Raw genomic sequence first — 18,284 nt, forward strand, 5'->3', positions numbered from 1 at the left:
TGGGGAGGAGAGGAAGATGGACAGACAGACAGACAGACAGACAGACAGACAGACAGAGGGTATATAGATGTGCTGTCTGTCTGTGGTTTGATACCTGATACTTGTTTGCTCGTTCGATCGTTAAATCCTATTGTTCCATCTCACTACAATCCATCCATCCATCCATATCTGTTTGTTCGTTTTAATTAAATCCCATCAAAGAGTATCCTGATCGCAGAGTGAGAAGAAGACACCTCACAGCAATAACAGACAGCTATGCGTTTCTCCGCCATCGTCCCGATCGTCCTGTCGACGGTCGCGCTGGCCCTCACATGTCTCGTGCTGTTCTCTGGCCGCGACAAGGACTTCCTCACAGATGTCTACATCATTAGAGTAAGCTAATTCAACACCTTCCTACCCCCTCAAACTAACACCCCGCAGCTCAACACCACAAACATCGGCGCCAACGCCACAATCCCCACCACCGGCATCGCCAGCGTCGACACCCTCACCTCCCAACTCTCCTCCTCCCTCATCTCCTCCGCCGCCACCGCCCTCGGCCTCGCAAACGCCTACACCTTCCACCCGATCGGCTACTGCGAGGCCGCCAACTCCACGTCAATCACACGCTGCACCTCGCGGCCAATGTTCACTTTCGACCCCGTCACCATCCTCGAGAAGGAGCTCAATGCCACCGGTTTGGGCATCACACTCGATGATATTGGGTTCCCGACGGAGGACGTGAATACCGCCGTAGAGGCGCTCAATATCGCGTATAAGGTCATGTTTGTCACGTACTGTATTGGCGCGGGCGCGGCGGCGATATGTATCATGGCGGGCCTCATCGGCTGTGGTGGTGGTGGCAGGGGCGTGGCGTGCTGTAATTGGATTTTTGCAACCGTGAGTTCCACCCCCCCTCTCCATCATTATTCTCGGAGGTTTTGTTCTAATATGTTTTTGTTGCTAGATTGGCTTCCTCGCGCTCGGCATCGCCTCCGCCGTCGGCACCGCGCTGGCCGTGAAGCTGACGGAGACGGCGAACCGCGAGCTGCGCGACGTGGGCGTGACGGCCGAGTATAGCGTGGAGTATCTGGGGCTCACGTGGGGCGCCGTGGGCGCGATACTGGTGGTGGGGCTGTATTGGTGTGGCGCGTGTATCATGGGCAGGAGCGAGGGGAGGAGGAGCAGGAGTAAGGAGTATGCGGACGAGGGGGCGATGGGCGCGGGGGAGGGGAGGAGGAGGGGGTATTGGTAGGGGGTTAGAGGAGACGGGGAAGAGAAAGGGAGGTTGAGAGGGGGGGCGAAGGTAGTGGGGTTGGGGTTGGATTTGGGTGGTGGGTGGGATGTGGGATTGGGAGAGGGTAATGATTGAAATGAGGGCTTTTCGCATTGGGCTGCTGGGTGGGTTGGGGTTGGGTGGAGTTTGGTGTGGCTTTTTTCCTTTAAATTTGTAGTTTTTTTTTCCTTTTCCTTACACACTCTCTATCTCTATCTCTTGGCTGGGTTTTTCTCTTTTTTTTTTTTTTTTTAAAGATTTCTTTTTTTTGTCGGATTCGCTCTATACCATCATCTACCACATGCTCATCTGGATCATATCACTGTTATGGCCAATCGATACCAGTTTTATTGCAATTGGGGGTTACGTTTAAAAATTTATATACGACGACGTGTGTTTTTGGAAAATATATCAATATCTGGTTGATCGACATGCTATGCTATTTAACTAATCAATATGTTTTTTTGTTTTGAGTTCTGGCCGGAGTGCGGTGGATATGCGTAGACCCCGGTGGTGGTGGTGGAAAATTTAAAGGGTGCCGGTACCGGTACCGGGCCGGTGTGTGCCGGCAGCGTGCGAGTGATGGTTTGTGATCCGGTGTGCGGTTTGTGGAGCTTGGCACGTGCTCGGTATCGGGGTGTGAGTGCGCTTTGGAGTTTTGGAGTGGGTGGGATCCTTCTTGTGATGGCAGCTACCGCAAAAAATTGGAAATGCCTGCCCGGGCTTGATGATTGGGGGGCAGCTTAGTAAGGGGGCAGGATATTGGACAACAACCCTCTAGTGAGCCTGACAATGATTTTACACTCGGGTGACTAATGATGGGGAGCAGCATAAGTATTCGGAGGGGCAGAATAAGCTGGAGGGCAGCTATTTCTAAATTTTTGCGGTAGCTGTTGTGTGTTGCTATAGAATAGGTTGGTATTTACGTAGAGTATGTACTTGTGGTTTTGATTATTCCCAATCGACTCCTGGGGGTTCGGGTGCGTGTTTTTGTGTTCTCGGCGTAGGGTGTTTTTTGTCCTGTGGGGGGTTATGCGTGAGGCCTGGCGCTGTGGATATTCTTTATGGAATACCATAGCATACCACGCCAGTTCTACGATCTTAGCAAGAGTTTGTGTTCTCGGTCCTGGGTGCTGTGCGCGGTTGGTTCGGCGGGGGCGATGTATAATGTTGGGGACTTCTGGTATGGACTTTTAGTTGTGCTGTTTTGTCACTGGGGGAATCATTTCTGCGTAGGAAGTGGAGGGAGATAGCTGTTGCTCGAAAGGCGGTAGTTTGTAAGATCTGCCACCGATCTTACTTTAGAGATGGGGTTGGACAAGGGGGGGGGCTTGGGGGGAGGGAAGTGTTACGAACCACCCACCACCAAGACGAGAAGCGGTTGGAAGGCTCGCCTTCCCCTCCCCCCCAATCCACTCCCCCCCATTTTTTCACCTTCCTCTCCACCCGCACCCCCCGTCCAACCCTATCTCTCAACCTTCCAGACCACGTCCCCCCACAGATACCGCAGCACCGGAATACACACCAGACTTCTCTCCCACACAAAACCCTACGCCGCGTGCTTAACTCCCCGCAGCCACTCCTGGAAAACTCTGGCCTGATCAAGCCCCTGTACCATACGGCCTGGATATATTGTTACCATTGGCTCTGTTGTTAAATGCGGCGGCTTGTTAGGAATTGATGCCTGGACGTAGGGATTCGGTGAAGGCGGAGAGTAACGCTCGCCTCAAGTCGAAGTAGCGACTTTTCTGGTCCCTACATGCCCGGCCGGCCGTGGGTTTGTGCGGGCTGTAGATGGGTTACCGTTATAGGGGGGCGGGCCGCGAGGATGCGGCTTATCTCCATGCCCACCTGGGTGCCTGGACCGATGTGACGGCTTGTGATCGTGGATGACGTTGTGACGGCGGGTGAAAGGGCAGAAGGAGTTTTATAGACTGGCTGCTTTTGCCCGGCACTCACGCGGTGGATATGGGCTGTCGATGCCGGTTCGGTGGTGGGGAGTTGCAGTGTGAGTGAGTTGTGGATGCTCGGGTGGTGGCGGTGATGCGGAGGGTATGGATAGTGTTCCCGCAGCCGCGCTGGGATGGTGCTAGCTGGTTGATTCCGCTGGCTATAAGTGAGGGGCCGGGGATATATTTTCCCAGAGAGGCAGTGGGAGTAGAAGGACTGGCCAGGGGAGTGTTTGAGAGGGCGCGGCAGATGCGTCGGTGTTTCCCGCGGGGGACGTTTGGAGTGCGTGACAGACAGAGAGACATCACTTTTTGGAACATATAATAGCTAGCATTATAGTGGATATAGATAGGAGATACTTACCGTTCTGCACATAATTCCAGCTATCCCGCATTCCGACGCGCAAAAGTAGAATAGTAGCTCAACACACACACACACACACAAACGGAAATAGCAATACCGTTACAAATCCCACCACCCCCCCATCTTCAATTGCCCAGGATCACTGATCAACGGGTTTCCGGGCGAGCATGAAGTGGAGGGTTCGAACATGGATTCCTTCCCTCACACCCGAAAACGTGATCGATAGGCACTTTCCTATTTCCGTCATTGAAATTTCGGGCCTCCGTCCGCCTACATACATGTGAGTACAGGACTAAAAATACAGGCCCTACATACAATACTAACATATACATTCATGTAACTTGCGGGTATTTCTGGCTTACGGTGCGGGAAGGGGGGAAAGAGAGGGTGAAATCGTCAGTCTCCAAGGAGGTCTTCGTAAGTCCCAAAAAGAAAGACTTGCAGGGTGCTAGCTTCAAACACTCTTGGGTGGTCAACTGGGTGTGCTGCAAACACAGGAACCCTAACCTGCTGCGGTCGGAGAATTATTGGAGGAAGGGAGAGGAAGGATGTGTAGCTAGCTAGCACAGAACGGAAACCGGGTTGCTTGAGAGGGGATAGAGTGGTTAATTAGAGAAGAGAGGAATGGAGGGGATAAATTTGGCAATTACTTACAGCAGTGAGTGGGCTTTCGTTTGGATGGGTTGGGTTGGCGCACGTTGAACGGCGCTGCACTGCTGCTGCACGATGCACATAGGACATGAGCTGGGTGCATACATAGACGCGCGAGTTGGAGGTGAGTTTACTCTCGTGCGGTGCACTGGAGAAAACGCTCAAGCAGAAAAAAAAACACAGAAGAGTTGACTGCTCGCTCCCTCTCTCCTCTATCTGTGAATCTGAACATGAACTGGGTGATCGAACTACGCGGTATACGTTAAGGAAGGAAAGGTTAAGGAAGGGAACAAAAGGATGGAAGGGACTCAACTGCAGCAACTGCACGACTGCACTGCACTGCCCCAATGTCAAGACGCAAACGCAAACAGGTAGGGGGATGAGGCTCGTTTCTGGGCATACGTGTGTTTCACGTTGGCTGGAATAGGGAACAGGGAGTTAGCCCCTGGATCTTGGACCCTTTCCCCAGCTCTTACTCTCTCGAGGGGGAGGGAAGTCACTGTTCCGTCTCGACTGATAATACCTCTCACAAAAGACTCGACTGGAAAGAAAGAAAGAAAAGAGACAGGAATACATACACTCTCTTTAAGTTTCCTGTGCTCCTTTCGTTAAGGCTGTAAGTACACATACCCCACCCCCAAATCTGTCCTCGTAACTTCTTACCTGCAGCAGGTTGTTTCTCGTCAAGTCTGCAGGCCTTACACCACCCCCTCCCCCTACTGCTTCGTCCCATCATCATCAGCATCATCATAGTGAAGGAGGACCACTCTCTATCCTCTTCCCCCCCCCCCCCCCCCCCCCCCCCCTCCATCCCCTTTCATCATTATCTCATCTATCCCACCCCACGATCCTATCAAATCAGATCTGCCTGCCTGCCCAAAGTGCAGTGGTCGGCTTTACTCTCATTACATAGCACCTGACATTGATTTGCTTTTTTGCCCTATTCTAGGTTTACCTACCTGCTCTCTCTCTCTCACTCAGCCTGGTGCACCACCTTCGTTAAGTTCCAACAACAACCTGCAGGGTGTCTATCCAAGTTCTTCTCTGGTCGAAGATCGCATCAGCACGTCTGCGCCCACTCGCTCTCTCACTCACTCACTCTCAGTCACTCTTTCACTCTCTTTCTTACTTTCTTACTTTCCTACTTTCTTTCCTTCCTTTCGTTCCTACTCACCCAGAAGCAGCAGCAGTAGCTCATCAAGAACGCCTCTGCCTGTCTCTCCCGTCGCCAGATTCAATATAACGAAGCCACACCCACTCCACCCACCACCCCCCACCCACACTCGCTAGAATTCGCGACAAGAATTCGCAATCATGAAGTTCTCTTCGCTCACACGAGCACTCGCTTCTACAGCACTGCTAACGGCCTCCCTGTTCTCGAGCTCTGCTGTGGCCATCGATGTTGACCCGACCAACCAAGGTGTGTTGTGTGTTGCTGTTGCTGTTGCTTTGCGTTGAGCGGCGGCGGCTACACGCCCCTATTTGTACCCGCCGAGTGTGGGTGTAGAGTGACGCGACATGAATGGCCCCCACCACGTCAGCACCCTCTACCTGTACGACCAGGCTCACAAACAAGAGCGTCGCGCCCGAAGCTGCCGGGCCGACCTGTGATTGCGCCCGACAAAAGCGAGACGGAGAGGTCGTGGCGGTGTAGTCTCTGGAGCCGGGACCATACCAGACTGAGTCCGACTGGGAAAAGAAACCAATCAAGGAGATACTACTGGGGACCTGGAGTGCGCCTATGAGAATTAGCCAGGCAACTAAGGCAGGGAGAATGCTATGAGCCTCCCCTGCTAGCTGTTCGTCTCCGCTCTTGCGCCCACTATGCTCGCCTCAAGGTTTATCAAGTTTTTTCCGTTTCTCGTGAGCTCTACGGATCCATGTAGGGAGTCGAAGTTATCTGGCACTAACACGAGAGCTCGTACTGACCAGATGACAACCGATATGCGTAGACGAAAGGCCACTTACTCAACCAGAGACGGCCGAGCACCCCACTTTCGGGTCCCCTTTTTGGCATGTCAAGCACCCAGGGACAACTAAAACCACTCCGTGAATACCTCGATGACCAACTGGCCCGAGGTTACATCCGTTCCTCCTCGTCCCCAGCCGGCGCCCCGGTCCTATTCATCAAAAAGAAGGACGGCTCCTTACGACTATGCGTGGACTATCGGGCCCTCAATGCCATCACGGTCAAAAACAGGTACCCCCTGCCCTTGATCAACGACACGTTAGACCGGCTTAAGGACGCCAAAATCTATACCAAACTGGACCTACGCAATGGTTACAACCAGATACGGATCAAGGAGGGGGAGGAATGGAAGACGGCTTTCCGAACGCGATACGGGCTGTTCGAATACTTGGTCATGCCCTTCGGCCTCACAAACGCACCTGCCACCTTCCAGGCTTTCATGAACGACACCCTGCGGACCCACCTCGACGACTTTTGCACAGTATACCTCGACGACATCCTCATCTACTCTAACTCTGAGGAAGAACACTCGCGACATGTAACTACCGTCTTGGACAAGCTACAGGCAGCGGGACTACACTGCAAACCCGAAAAGTGTGAGTTCCATGTCAACCGTACGGAATACTTAGGGTACATCATCTCGGGCGAAGGGGTCACCATGGATCAGGGCAAGATCAAGGCGATATTGGAATGGCAGGCACCTACCTCGGTCCCACGACATCCAGGCTTTTTGGGATTCGCCAACTTCTATCGACGATTCATTAAGGACTACTCGAGAGTGGTCGCCCCGTTGACAACCCTGCTAAGGAAGGACACCAAGTTCGACTATACCCCAGCCGCCGACAAGGCTTTCAACGCTCTAAAGAAAGCTTTCACCACCGCACCGATACTCAGACACTTCGACCCCGCAAGAGCCTGTACCCTGAAAACCGATGCCTCCGACTTTGTTGCAGCCGCCGTACTCTCCCAGGAGGATAACCAAAGGATTCTACACCCAGTGGCCTTCTACTCGCATAAGATGACGCCGCCGAATGCAACTACGAGATCTACGACAAGGAACTACTTGCGATAGTACGGGCCTTTGAGGAATGGCGAAAATACCTGGAGCCTAGCAATGAGGAGATCGTGGTCTACTGCGACCATAAAAACCTGGAGTACTTCATGTCCACAAAGCTCCTCAACCGTCGCCAAGCACGCTGGGCTCTCACCCTGTCCTCCTTCAACTTTGTAGTCACCTACCGCCCGGGCGCAAAAAAATGGGAAACCTGATGCCCTCACACGTCGATCTGGAGATCTCCCTAAAGAGGGGGATGAAAGACTTGCACAACAGCATCAGGTTATACTCAAACCGAAGAACCTCCGCCTCGCCGCGCACTACAAGCTCTCAAGATCGCCGCTGTATCCCTTAACCGCCACGACGAACTCCGCGCAGCACTAAGGAAGGATCCCCTCTCCAGACAACTGATGAAGGACATCGCCAACAAGAAAAAGCACTCCCGTTTCCTACCAATAGGCGAGTGTTCAATCAGGGATGGACTGTTGTACTATCAGGGCCTGATCTATATCCCTGACGATGCCGCTATCAAACTGGAAGTCCTCCGCACTAACCATGACGCCCTTCGGCTGGACACCCCGGACGCGCCCGCACACTGGAACTCCTCTCACGCAATTACTACTGGCCACAAATGCGGAAGTACGTCGCCCGCTATGTAGACCACTGCGACACTTGCTCTCGGATCAAACCAGTCCGACACGCCCCTTATGGCCTCCTCAAACCCCTCACACCACCCACAAAGCCTTGGTCATCGCTGTCCATGGATCATGTTACTGGCCTCCCGGAGTCCCAGGGATCCAACGCTATCCTCGTAGTGGTCGACCGACTGACCAAAATGGCCCACTACATCCCCACCAGAGACACGCGGACGCGGCCGAACTGGCCCGCCTGTTCCTACAACACGTCTGGACATCCCATGGCCTACCCAAGGATATAGTGTCCGACAGGGGTACCACCTTCACGTCGCAGTTCTGGAGGACGCTGTGCAACCAACTGGACATCAAACCTCGGTTCAGTACCGCCTTCCACCCTCAAACCGATGGACAGACCGAAAGGGTGAACGCCATAATGGAGCAATACCTACGGGGCTATGTCAACTATCAACAGGATAACTGGTCGGAGTTCCTTCCCCTCGCAGAGTTCGCGCACAACAATGCCACCACGGAACCACTGGGGGTCAGCCCCTTCTTCGCGAACTATGGATACAACCCTCAGCTGGACACCCTCCCCTCAGAAGAAAGGCACGAATCTACACCCAAGGAAGTGGTCGATTTCGCCAACTCGATCTCCACCCTGCAAGCCGCGTTAAGATCTGAGATACTGTACGCCCAAGCCGCCGCCACCGATAGCGCTAATGCGGCCCGACTCCCAGAACCCCATCTCGAAGTAGGGGACATGGTATGGTTATCCCGGAAGCATATACGCACCACTAGACCCTCGGACAAATTGGACCACAAACGACTGGGAAAATTTAGGATCCTCGAACGCATTGGGTCCCACGCCTACCGATTGGAACTCCCCGCGTCCATGAAGTCCCATCCCGTCTTCCATGTGTCCTCGCTAGAGCCGGCTCGAAGGCACCCACTTCCTGGCCATATACAACCGCCACCGCCACCAGTGATCGTCGAGGGAGAAGAGGAGTTCGAGGTACAGGAAGTGATGGATTCCCGGATACGCCGCAACCAGCTGCAATACCTGGTCAAGTGGACAGGATATGAGCAACCCACTTGGGAACCAGCCCGGAACCTCGACGCAGAATTAGGGTCGCTGCAACGCTTCCACTCGCTGTACCCCAGCAAGCCGTCCCGGGATGCCACGAAGCCCAAGGCACGGAAAGTATGAGTTTGTTAACGGTTTCTTTCTCATACGAAGCCGCCCTATCTTACGTCTCCCGCTTAGAATATTATGAGACCACATTACTAACCTCTCTCCCTGTTCGTTCTCCTACCTCGTCGCTCGCAGGAGCTCGCCCTCCCGGAGGGGGAGCTAAACTGTTACGAACCACACCCACCACACAAGGAGGAACGAGCCATCGCGGAATTCTGGAAGGTTCTCTTGGTATTAGTCATCGCTAGTCTGTTTTCCTTGTATATAGGGGTCTCTCACCCCGCTTAGCTTTACCTTTCCTTTCTTCTCTACGCAACATCTTGTACTATACTTTGGGTTATTACTTTGGGGGATTTACTTCGCTTCAATACAAACTTTACTTCAAAGCCACGTTACGTCTGCTGTTCATCATGCTCTTTGCATCCGCCGTCGCTGTCCTCACGATGCTCGTGACCTTCGCGCTGTTTCCCTCGGCTAATCCGCCGACCGCTATCCTCCCTGTCCTCGTACAGGCCTCGGCCCCTGTCCTAGTACAGACCCTCCTCCCTGTCTTCGTGCAGGCCGCTGAACCATTCCTCGTCTCAGTACGAGCCTTTGTCGCTCCCTCTTCTCGGAGCCCCCTGATGTCCCTCGACCCCGTAGCTATACCTTCGCCCATGGTTCTTTACAGGAAGAGTCTACGAAATCGAGTACCTTTCCTCATCTAGGTAGGAGGACGAGATTACTCCGATGCCGGAAAGCGAGGGTATTTTGATTCCGGGAAGCGAGGTTAGTATTCCGGAGGATACTCACGACATCTTTGAGAACACTGGCGACATTACTTCGAGCCAATTGACTCAGAGGTCTGTGGTCCCTAACTGTAGGAGTGCAAATGTGCTGTCAGTGCAGGCTCAGAGGATTGAGAAGGAGTGTAGCGTGTTAATCGGGAAGCATACTCTTCTACATGAGCCCTTTCCACCTGCAGCAAGACTTTTGGTACTGGTAGTGAGCATGTGGGCAACTGCTAGTCGCCGAGTGGGATGTAGAGTAGACCTTGATGAGGTCGTTATTAAACAGGTGAGTGCCCCCAAAAGGATTACGAGTGCTCTGGAAGCATAATTGAGAATGATAGGTCAGAAGTCTGTACTCCCGTGTCCGTTCCCACTTGATGCACGAGGTGAAAGGGCGCCTGGTGGACTCTACGATATACGGGCTTGGAGATTTTGTGGGGCCTGAGGCGAGGGCGGCTCAAGTGGAATACCTTTTGAAGAATGATCGTTTCTTGAGCCCCCAACAGCATTACGAGGTATGATGCCAGTGGATGGCCAGAGAGCACTCGGGATAGCTGGTAATAGATTCTAGACCTACCGACTGAGCTTCCTGGCTCCGGAAATTATCGATATATTGTAGTTTAAATACTTTAATGGGGTAAGAATGCGAGGGGTTAGTGATCCCGAATTTCTAGAGCGGATAACCCCTATCCTTATTTGCCTGATATCGACGGCGATCTGGAACGGCATTCGGGCGTGGTCACCAGGGAGTTACGTGAAGCCTGATAATTTTCAGTCGCAGAATGAGAGTGTTGTGAGTAAGTATGGCCCGATGCCCTCATTGTTATGGCGAGTCCCTTGGGAGCAATGACGGATGCTTCTAGGGCTATACGGGATTGCCAAGCTGACATCCAAACACGAGTAGAAACATTCAACAGGCTGAGCAACACTTGGAAGGGGAGAAGTAAACAGAACCAGGAGGCAATCTTGGAGGTAATCAAAGATAACCTTCGAGAAAAAGTATGATACTTCTAGATGCCGGTAATGCGAGTGGTATTCTAAATGCTAACCCTAATAGATACGAGATAAAAAAGGGGTAACGATTGAGATTATACCGGAGGAGGGTTTTAGCGAGGACGATGAAGCTCTGGCTGCAGATCTTGCCACATTCCGAGATGCTCGGAGAACATCCACGAGTGCTCCAGAAGGTCGAGTTGATTTCGACAGCACCCAGGACGAAGTGATTAATGCCCGACTTCGCGGCATTGACACCGAAGTGGACGGGGAGGAGGAAGAAGAAGAGCTGGAATTACCTGTAACGGGGTATTACGAAGGGTGGGGGGAGGAGGATTTGTAGAACAATCACGAGTGCTAAGGGAGATCGTGGGGGATTTCTTCTGATTCGTATATTGTATTAGGGTTAGTTAGGGTTTTAAATGGCGTATTGTATTTAGTATTAGGCGGAGGATCACGGTGTTGAAGACACCAATTCTCAAAGTGCAGTCGCGAGTGCTCTGGAGACAGTAGAGATCGTCGTGCGAGCGATGTTTTTGTAATCTCATGGGAGAATTGTGAATACCAGAGGCCGGAACGGCGGAAAGGTGTATGCCTAGAGAGAACGGGGCGCCGACATGTAGGAATCGGTACGTCGGGCATGAGCCAGATTTCAAAGCACCCCATCCGGCAACGTCAGGGGAGTCAGGGCAATCATTCGATCCCCAAAGCCCGCTGGAGCAGTGAAGAGTGCTCCAGGTGCAGTCAGGATATCCAACCGTGCAGCCAGCGTTCTCTGACGGGTAAAGTGAGGTCCTAGTTACACGGGCGCTAGTATTTAGTGTCGGGGCCCGTTGTGCGGACTAGTGTGCGCTGGGGCGGAATAATGTGCGCCAGACCTCGCCAGGAGCACTGGCGGTATCTCTGGAGAGATAGTTTACCTACCAAGCGACCTGAGCACCCTGAGCGCCCCGGGCATCTGGCGAAGGCTACAGGTTGCTGATGAGGTGGATTGGATGCCGGTGGAACGTTATCCAGTGCTCCCCAGATACTCCTGATTGCTCTGCTGTGTGCGGTGTGCTTCAGGATCAAATTGCAGAGCTCTGGAAACGTTATCTTTGTCAGAATTCCAATGAACGAAGGCTCATTTTGTGGATAGTTCCAGTGATAGGTAGGAGGCGGGACAACGTTGAAGAATGCTCCTAGAGCATCGGGGTCTACCACTGTGACCATTATGGAAGGTCTATCGAGATCTGCAGACACTGGATCCCGTTTACGCTTCCTAGAGCGTTGGGCGGGCTGTCCACCGTCGTCATCATCATCACTATCGCCGGCAGCTTCTCTGTACTCGCGATTTCCCTGCCCTCTCGATAGCTTTTCCTTCTGTCCAACATCACCAATCAGCCACTTCAAAGCATCCGCGAGTACTCTACGGGCTTCGGAATCGACTCCTGTCCAAATAGGCAGGAAAGCGCGGAGCGAGCATAAGTTCATCACATACAGGCATAGAGCATCGAACGCTGCTGCCCCGGGAACGCTTTTATTAACCCAACCGACGTTCTGCATCTGCGCTTTGAGGCTGTTGCGGATGTTAGTGTACACTTTAGGTAGGTTGAGCAAACCTAAAGTCATTTTTGCTTTATTCGCCTGAGTCATTCTGAATTGACCTTGAGCGGTGGGAGATGCTTCCGAAGCACTCGTGTATGCTACCTGAACACTCAGGGGTGTTTCTGGGGCACGGGCTCTGCTGCTTCATCTCTGCTCTACCGGTGGAGGAGTGTCTAATGCTCTGGAGGGGCCAGCAACTGAACTCTGTATTGGTAGCCGGCGAGGGGGTCGGGTTGGTGTCTTTGGTGCTCTCTGTGAAGCACTGACGGTTGCTGTTGGAGCAGTGGAACGAACTGGAAGCACGGCTCTATGGACAGGGGCTGGTGGTGGTGGCGGTGAGCTGCCGAGTTCTGGGGAATCACTGGGGACTCGTAAAAGTGCCCGTCTGCTTCTTCTTCAGGGTGCCGGGCTTGCTGCCGGGCTTGCTGCTGGGCCTGCTGGGCCTGCTGCTGGGTGTGCTGCTTGGCGCTTTGCTGAGTGTGTTGCTGGGCCTGCTGCTGAGCATTCGCCGTTGGAGTCAGAATCAGATTGCAATGATATCCACTGCTTCGGTAAGAGTCCTTCAGCGTTTTTAGGGCTCTGGCTGAGGGGGGCAACGCTAGGAGGCGCTTGCGAGTAATGAGGGGGAGGTGGTGGGCGCTGCGGAGGAGGTGCTTGATGCTGTACTGAAGGCACTGCCGGGCGCTGTGAGGACGGTGGTGGGAGCTGCGGAGGAGGTGGCGGGAGTTGCGGGGGAGGTGGTGTGAGCTGCGGGGGACTTGAAAGCACTGGCGAGTGCTCCGAGGATGTCTCTGCTATCTCTTCCGGGATAGCCTTTAGAGTTTTCCGCGACTTTCGACGTGAGGAACGGGAAGATCTATGCTTCTTGTGTTTTCGGCGGGAGCGTTTGTAGCTACTACTGCTACTGCTGCGACTACTGCCACTATTATCAGTACTGGATTCGTCTGAATCTTGATCTCGATGGCGCCTCTTTCGACTTTTGTGAGGTTTTTCGGTATTCTGTGAGCGCTTGGGAGTGCTCTGAGAGGAGTTTGGAGTCTATTGTAAATCTGTGATGAATATGGTTCAGAAAGCAATCGGGTTAAGGAAGATATACCATCTTATATATGATTGCAAAGTGTATAGCTTGAAAGCTTGAACTTGAAACGAAACTTGAAAGCTTGAACTTGAAACGAGACTTGAATGCGCTTTCAAGAGGTAATCTTGAAAGCTTAGATACCAGAGCGCTTGAAGTGATAGGTATTGCTGGACTTGAAATTCAAGATGGTTAGGAATATCTCATGAACTGGAAGGAGGAGAAGGGTGCTCTTATACCGAGTACAATCAGCTTTACCAGGCTCATCATCGTTCTTCCTGGAGCACCACCATATGCTATATAAGCATTTGAGATTGCTATAGAAGCACTCGAGGGTGCTGTACGAGCACCCTCGGGTGCTCCTACCGTGCTGAATGTTTGCTCCCACACATGACGTAGATGAATGCTCTAGGCGTACTCGAAAATGCTATGGTGGTTTGATTCAATTTGAAATGGCGTAGATGAATGCTCTAGGCGTACTCGAGGATGCTCTGATGGTAGCATCGATAGTGGTGTCGGCAGCATTCCGGTGTTGGGTTGGTGTTTGTGTTCTTGTTGGTATCGGTGCTCTGTGCGCTAGGAAGCTGAGTCGGAGAGAATCTATCCTTTGAGATTGTAGTCGATATTGGTGTTGAATTTGGTGCTGAGAATAGTCTCTCGATCTGAATAGCATCCGCGAGTGCTCACAGAGAGTGTGCGAGTGCTCAGAGGGTAGAACATGGCATCGCTGTCGGCGTGATTGTGGTGATTGTTGTTTCTTCCTGTTGTATTTGTGTTGGGGTTTGTGTTTGCATTATTCGGTTGGAGATGTATGACGTGAAAATCTGCCTCGCTATGGTGGAGGTGCGAGCGCAAGGCTCACAATCATTTGGCGAGCGCTTTGGCGAGCACTCCGCATGGGGTGACAAATCGCTTGTAGAGCACTCTGCACAACCGCTTGGCAGCGAGAGCCTCATGTGGTGACTAATTGCTATTAGAGCACTCTGCACCACCTGCAGGAAAGAGCCTCCTCAGCCTTGGCAGACTGCAAATTCTCGAATTCAATGAAATCGTCTTGCCCTTTTTGCAGCAAGAAGTACAGCTCCTCCGCCAACTTTGACAGACATCTTCGAACGATCCATCCTCTGGAAGCAGATGAATGGTTGGGAAACCAATATTCGCTCCTGGAGCACGATCAACCTGCGGAGACTCCCGACTACACTGATGAAAGCCCAGAGAGCATTCCCGACTGCTATTCAGACACGCATTACGCTTCGGAGTCGGATAGTTTTGACCAAGTTTCTGGTAACAATTCGGACATAGAATCTGAATCATATTTCGTGATGGAAGAGGCAGACGGCGATTTAAATGGACATAAGGCATCTACAACAGTTTATGAGGGTGCTGGGGAACCACTTTACCGCTTGTAGGACTACGACGAATACTGACAGAGCCTTCTCCGATACCCATAGCACCCATTCAGGTCAGCATACGAGTTCAGAATGGCAAGGTATTTCGTACTGTCCAAAACCTTCCAGGGAAACATCGACAGCTTCTTTCTACACGCTCCGCCAAGCAGTGACGAGTGCTCCTCCAGCACTGGGCGAGGTTGTATCAAGAGGCTGGAGGAAATGAAGGACATATTGGGAAAGTCGAGCTGGAATCATTCGGAGGTGGATATTGGGGGGGAGAAGATCTCTTACTACTACCGGGATCCAATGGTAGTCGTCCGATATCTTTTGGGGCAACGTGCCTTCCGGGAGTCATTGGTGTACTCGCCGGTAGTGGAGCATAATGAATTTGGCTAGCGATTGTACGGGGAAATGCATACAGGAGATTGATGGTGGGAGATACAGGTCCATAGGCTTCGCCCTCTCAACTTGAAATCCGAGTACTACAGGAGATGTCGCTAATGCTTTCTCGATAGAATACGTTACCGGAGGGGTCCACTGTCGTACCAATTATCTGCGCGTCGGATGGCACACATCTGACAAATTTTAGCGGGGACAAGAAAGCCTGGCCAATCTATTTTACCATCGGGAACATCAAGTCGTCGGTGCGCACCAAGCCCACAGGGCATTCATTCATTCTCCTAGGGCTTCTACCTGTGCCACCGAAGCTCGGGAAGATTACAACACTCGCTAACTCCGTTTTACGACGTCAGAGTCAAATGGCGCTGCACCGCGCTCTTGGGGAGATCTTTCAAAGCATTCGCGAGTGCTCTCAGGAGGGCGAGTTAATCAAATACGCCGATGGCTACGAACGACTATGCTTTCCGGTGCTCTCGGGCTGGATCGCTGACCAACCCGAGAATTCAAACTTGCAACACATTAGCACTAGTGCTTTCCCAAGATGCGAGGTGGAGTTTCACAATCTTGGGAGCACTCGTTGAAGCTCTATGCGCAGTCCCGAAGACTACAGGGAGAGAGTACAGCTATTTAGCGAGAATCCGGGCAACCTGGAACCGGTAGAATACCTTGTTGCGAGATTGGTCAAAACACTCTTCAATGCTTTCTGGGGTATGCCGAGGGTTAATCCGTACGATCTCAATAAACCGGACATATTGCACAATATCTACCTGGGGATGTTGAAGCACATGATGGAGTGGATTCAGGGTTTCTTGAAGAAGCATCACCGATTGAAGGAGTTCGACAGCGCTTGGGCTTCGATTGCGCCTTACCCTGTGCTGGCAGTACCAAACAAAGCATATCGTTCTACCACCCAATGGCAAGGGAAAGAGATGCGCAATCTGGGGCGGGTCGTTCTGAGAGCACTCGCGGCTGCTCTGAGAAACCCGGGAGTGGCTGCCAGGAGCGACTTCGCAAAAGCGTTGAAATGTGTTCGAAGCCTAATAGACTTCCACTTAATGGCGCAATATGGGAGTCATACAACGAGCACACTGAACTATATGGAGAACTATCTGGAGGATTTCCATAAACACAAGGATATCTTTTTAGAATTCAAGGCGTACAAGAAGACGTTAAAGGATGCGAGAGATCGAACGAAAGCAGTAACTAGCTCCCAGATCACCCAGCAATGCTTCCAGAGCACCCAATGAGGCTTGAAGGAGATCCGGGAGAATCGGGAAAGATCGCACTTCAACTTCATCAAATTGCACGTCTTAATGCACTACCGGGAGCACGTTGAGCGCTTTGGGAGCATTCCTCAATACTCCACGGACGTCAGTGAGCTTGCCCATGTACGGCAGGTAAAAGAAGCTTACAGAGTGTCCAACAAGGCTGATGCTGCGATACAGATACTGGACTATGGAGGGAGGCGATTGGTGTTAGAGATCCGAATTCTAAATCTGAAAGATAGCGTCGGAGGTCCTGAGAGTACTGACGACATCCTCTTGAGCCATCGGGATAACCTCAAGGAGTTGCTCAACATTTTCAAAATCGAGGACCGCAGGAAAACGCCGAATGAACGCTCAATAGTAGAAAGCGGACTGCCCCTGAAGCGTCTTTGCAATCCCTACTCGAAATCGGAAAGACTTTTCAACGTGGCAGATGGACTGCAAATGAGCCATATCACGCTGTATCGCCTGATAAAGGAGTTTGCAGAGGATGCGGGATGGTTCCAGAGCTTTGCCGGAAGCTCTGAGAGCATTTTGGAGCGTCGGGTGGAGGTGTTCACATGTTTGCAGGTTCCAATACCAATCTTCCAAAGACCTGAGGTGTACGAAGTTCACAATATCAGGTGTACGGGAACATTATCTTCTAGGAAGGGGAAAATAAGAAAGGATTGGGCATGGGTATCGGTAGGTTCCTCAGAGCAGTGGGGAGTGTTTCGGGAACGCTTACCAGGACGAGTGGAGGCTCTGTTCAAGGTACGGGATAGCACAGGACGCGCACATAGACTATGTGTAGTTGAGCTGCTTGAGGCGAAGGATCGTGGTATCGCTGATAGCTCACATGGGCTGCTGAAAGTCTTTAGTAGGAGGAGGAAGAAGATGTGGGTCGTGAATATTCGGAGTATATTAGGAATGGCCCATTTGTTCGAGGTGGATGCTGGCAATTGGCTGGTAAATACTAGGATAGATTTGCATACGTGGAATGAATTCAGTTAAATGCTGTAAAGCATTCCCGAGTGCCATGCAGTGATATGGGAGGATTACCGAGTGCTAACTAGTGACGTGAGAGGATTACCGAGTGCTATCCAGTGATATGAGAGGAATACCGAGTGCTATCCAGTGATATTAGAGGAATACCGGGTGCTATTCAGTGAATGCTCTGAGGGCAGTGGCGAGTGCTCTACGAGTGGAATGTTAGACCCAATAGGACTGTCTAATTCAAATAGGTATCGTTCTGCTAAGCATGGGGATTGGAAGAGGGAGGTAAGTTTCGGCCGCTCAGTATCTGAGTCTGGCTATCCTGCAAGCTCGCCCCAGGAGGACGCGGTAGGCAGGCATTGGTCTTCCGACTAGTAAAATCATCCTGCACCTTTTTCCAGTCCATGTTGCTGCTTAGGCATGGACATTGAGCTTTTGAGACGAGCCGTACCATGGCCTCAACCTCCAGGCTTATGCCTTTCACGAATCAACAGATACATACACGTTCATCAAAGGTTTGGTAGCCATCTCCAGTATACACGACAGTGATCGTATCAGTATTCCGTGACTGACCGTTCAGCGGCGTGAAGAATACCCACGTAAGATATTGTTTGAGAGACTGGCGATGCCTACCTTGCCTTTGAAGAAAGCTTATCGATTCATATGGGTGTAAGTAGGGGATGTCCCACCTTGAATAGTATTATCAAAGATGTTTTGGTAGCTCTACGAACATTGGTCAGTGCTCTCCAGACTTGGGCTT

The 18,284-nt window shown here is 51.9% G+C and overlaps 7 protein-coding genes across 7 annotated transcripts; 6 read left to right on the plus strand and 1 right to left on the minus strand.

The window, feature by feature from the left end:
• Positions 1–255: 255 nt before the first annotated feature.
• Positions 256–1,234, plus strand: LAJ45_11398 (uncharacterized protein; the record flags this gene model as incomplete). Its single annotated transcript, XM_046120906.1, has 3 exons — positions 256–372; positions 421–879; positions 947–1,234. 3 exons carry the CDS (start codon positions 256–258, stop codon positions 1,232–1,234), a joined length of 864 nt encoding a protein of 287 aa, XP_045965868.1.
• A 6,527-nt stretch (positions 1,235–7,761) lies between these two features.
• LAJ45_11399 (uncharacterized protein) lies at positions 7,762–9,084 on the plus strand (the record flags this gene model as incomplete). The annotated part of the gene is made up of 1 exon (XM_046120907.1): positions 7,762–9,084. One exon carries the CDS (start codon positions 7,762–7,764, stop codon positions 9,082–9,084), a length of 1,323 nt encoding a protein of 440 aa, XP_045965869.1.
• Positions 9,085–9,798: 714 nt separating this feature from the next.
• On the plus strand, positions 9,799–11,175 carry LAJ45_11400 (uncharacterized protein; the record flags this gene model as incomplete). Its single annotated transcript, XM_046120908.1, has 5 exons — positions 9,799–10,125; positions 10,181–10,354; positions 10,459–10,636; positions 10,744–10,838; positions 10,897–11,175. 5 exons carry the CDS (start codon positions 9,799–9,801, stop codon positions 11,173–11,175), a joined length of 1,053 nt encoding a protein of 350 aa, XP_045965870.1.
• Positions 11,176–11,642: 467 nt separating this feature from the next.
• On the minus strand, positions 11,643–12,443 carry LAJ45_11401 (uncharacterized protein; the record flags this gene model as incomplete). The annotated part of the gene is made up of 1 exon (XM_046120909.1): positions 11,643–12,443. One exon carries the CDS (start codon positions 12,441–12,443, stop codon positions 11,643–11,645), a length of 801 nt encoding a protein of 266 aa, XP_045965871.1.
• Positions 12,444–14,328: 1,885 nt separating this feature from the next.
• Positions 14,329–15,281, plus strand: LAJ45_11402 (uncharacterized protein; the record flags this gene model as incomplete). The annotated part of the gene is made up of 3 exons (XM_046120910.1): positions 14,329–14,453; positions 14,564–14,899; positions 14,957–15,281. 3 exons carry the CDS (start codon positions 14,329–14,331, stop codon positions 15,279–15,281), a joined length of 786 nt encoding a protein of 261 aa, XP_045965872.1.
• Positions 15,282–15,871: 590 nt separating this feature from the next.
• LAJ45_11403 (uncharacterized protein) lies at positions 15,872–16,531 on the plus strand (the record flags this gene model as incomplete). Its single annotated transcript, XM_046120911.1, has 1 exon — positions 15,872–16,531. The coding sequence occupies one exon, from the start codon at positions 15,872–15,874 to the stop codon at positions 16,529–16,531; it is 660 nt and encodes a 219-aa protein (XP_045965873.1).
• A 66-nt stretch (positions 16,532–16,597) lies between these two features.
• LAJ45_11404 (uncharacterized protein) lies at positions 16,598–17,542 on the plus strand (the record flags this gene model as incomplete). The annotated part of the gene is made up of 1 exon (XM_046120912.1): positions 16,598–17,542. One exon carries the CDS (start codon positions 16,598–16,600, stop codon positions 17,540–17,542), a length of 945 nt encoding a protein of 314 aa, XP_045965874.1.
• Between the last annotated feature and the right edge of the window lie 742 nt (positions 17,543–18,284).

Source organism: Morchella importuna (assembly GCF_003444635.1).
Source record: "Morchella importuna strain M04M26 chromosome Unknown Morimp01GS067, whole genome shotgun sequence".
Classification (NCBI taxonomy): Eukaryota; Fungi; Ascomycota; class Pezizomycetes; order Pezizales; family Morchellaceae; genus Morchella; species Morchella importuna.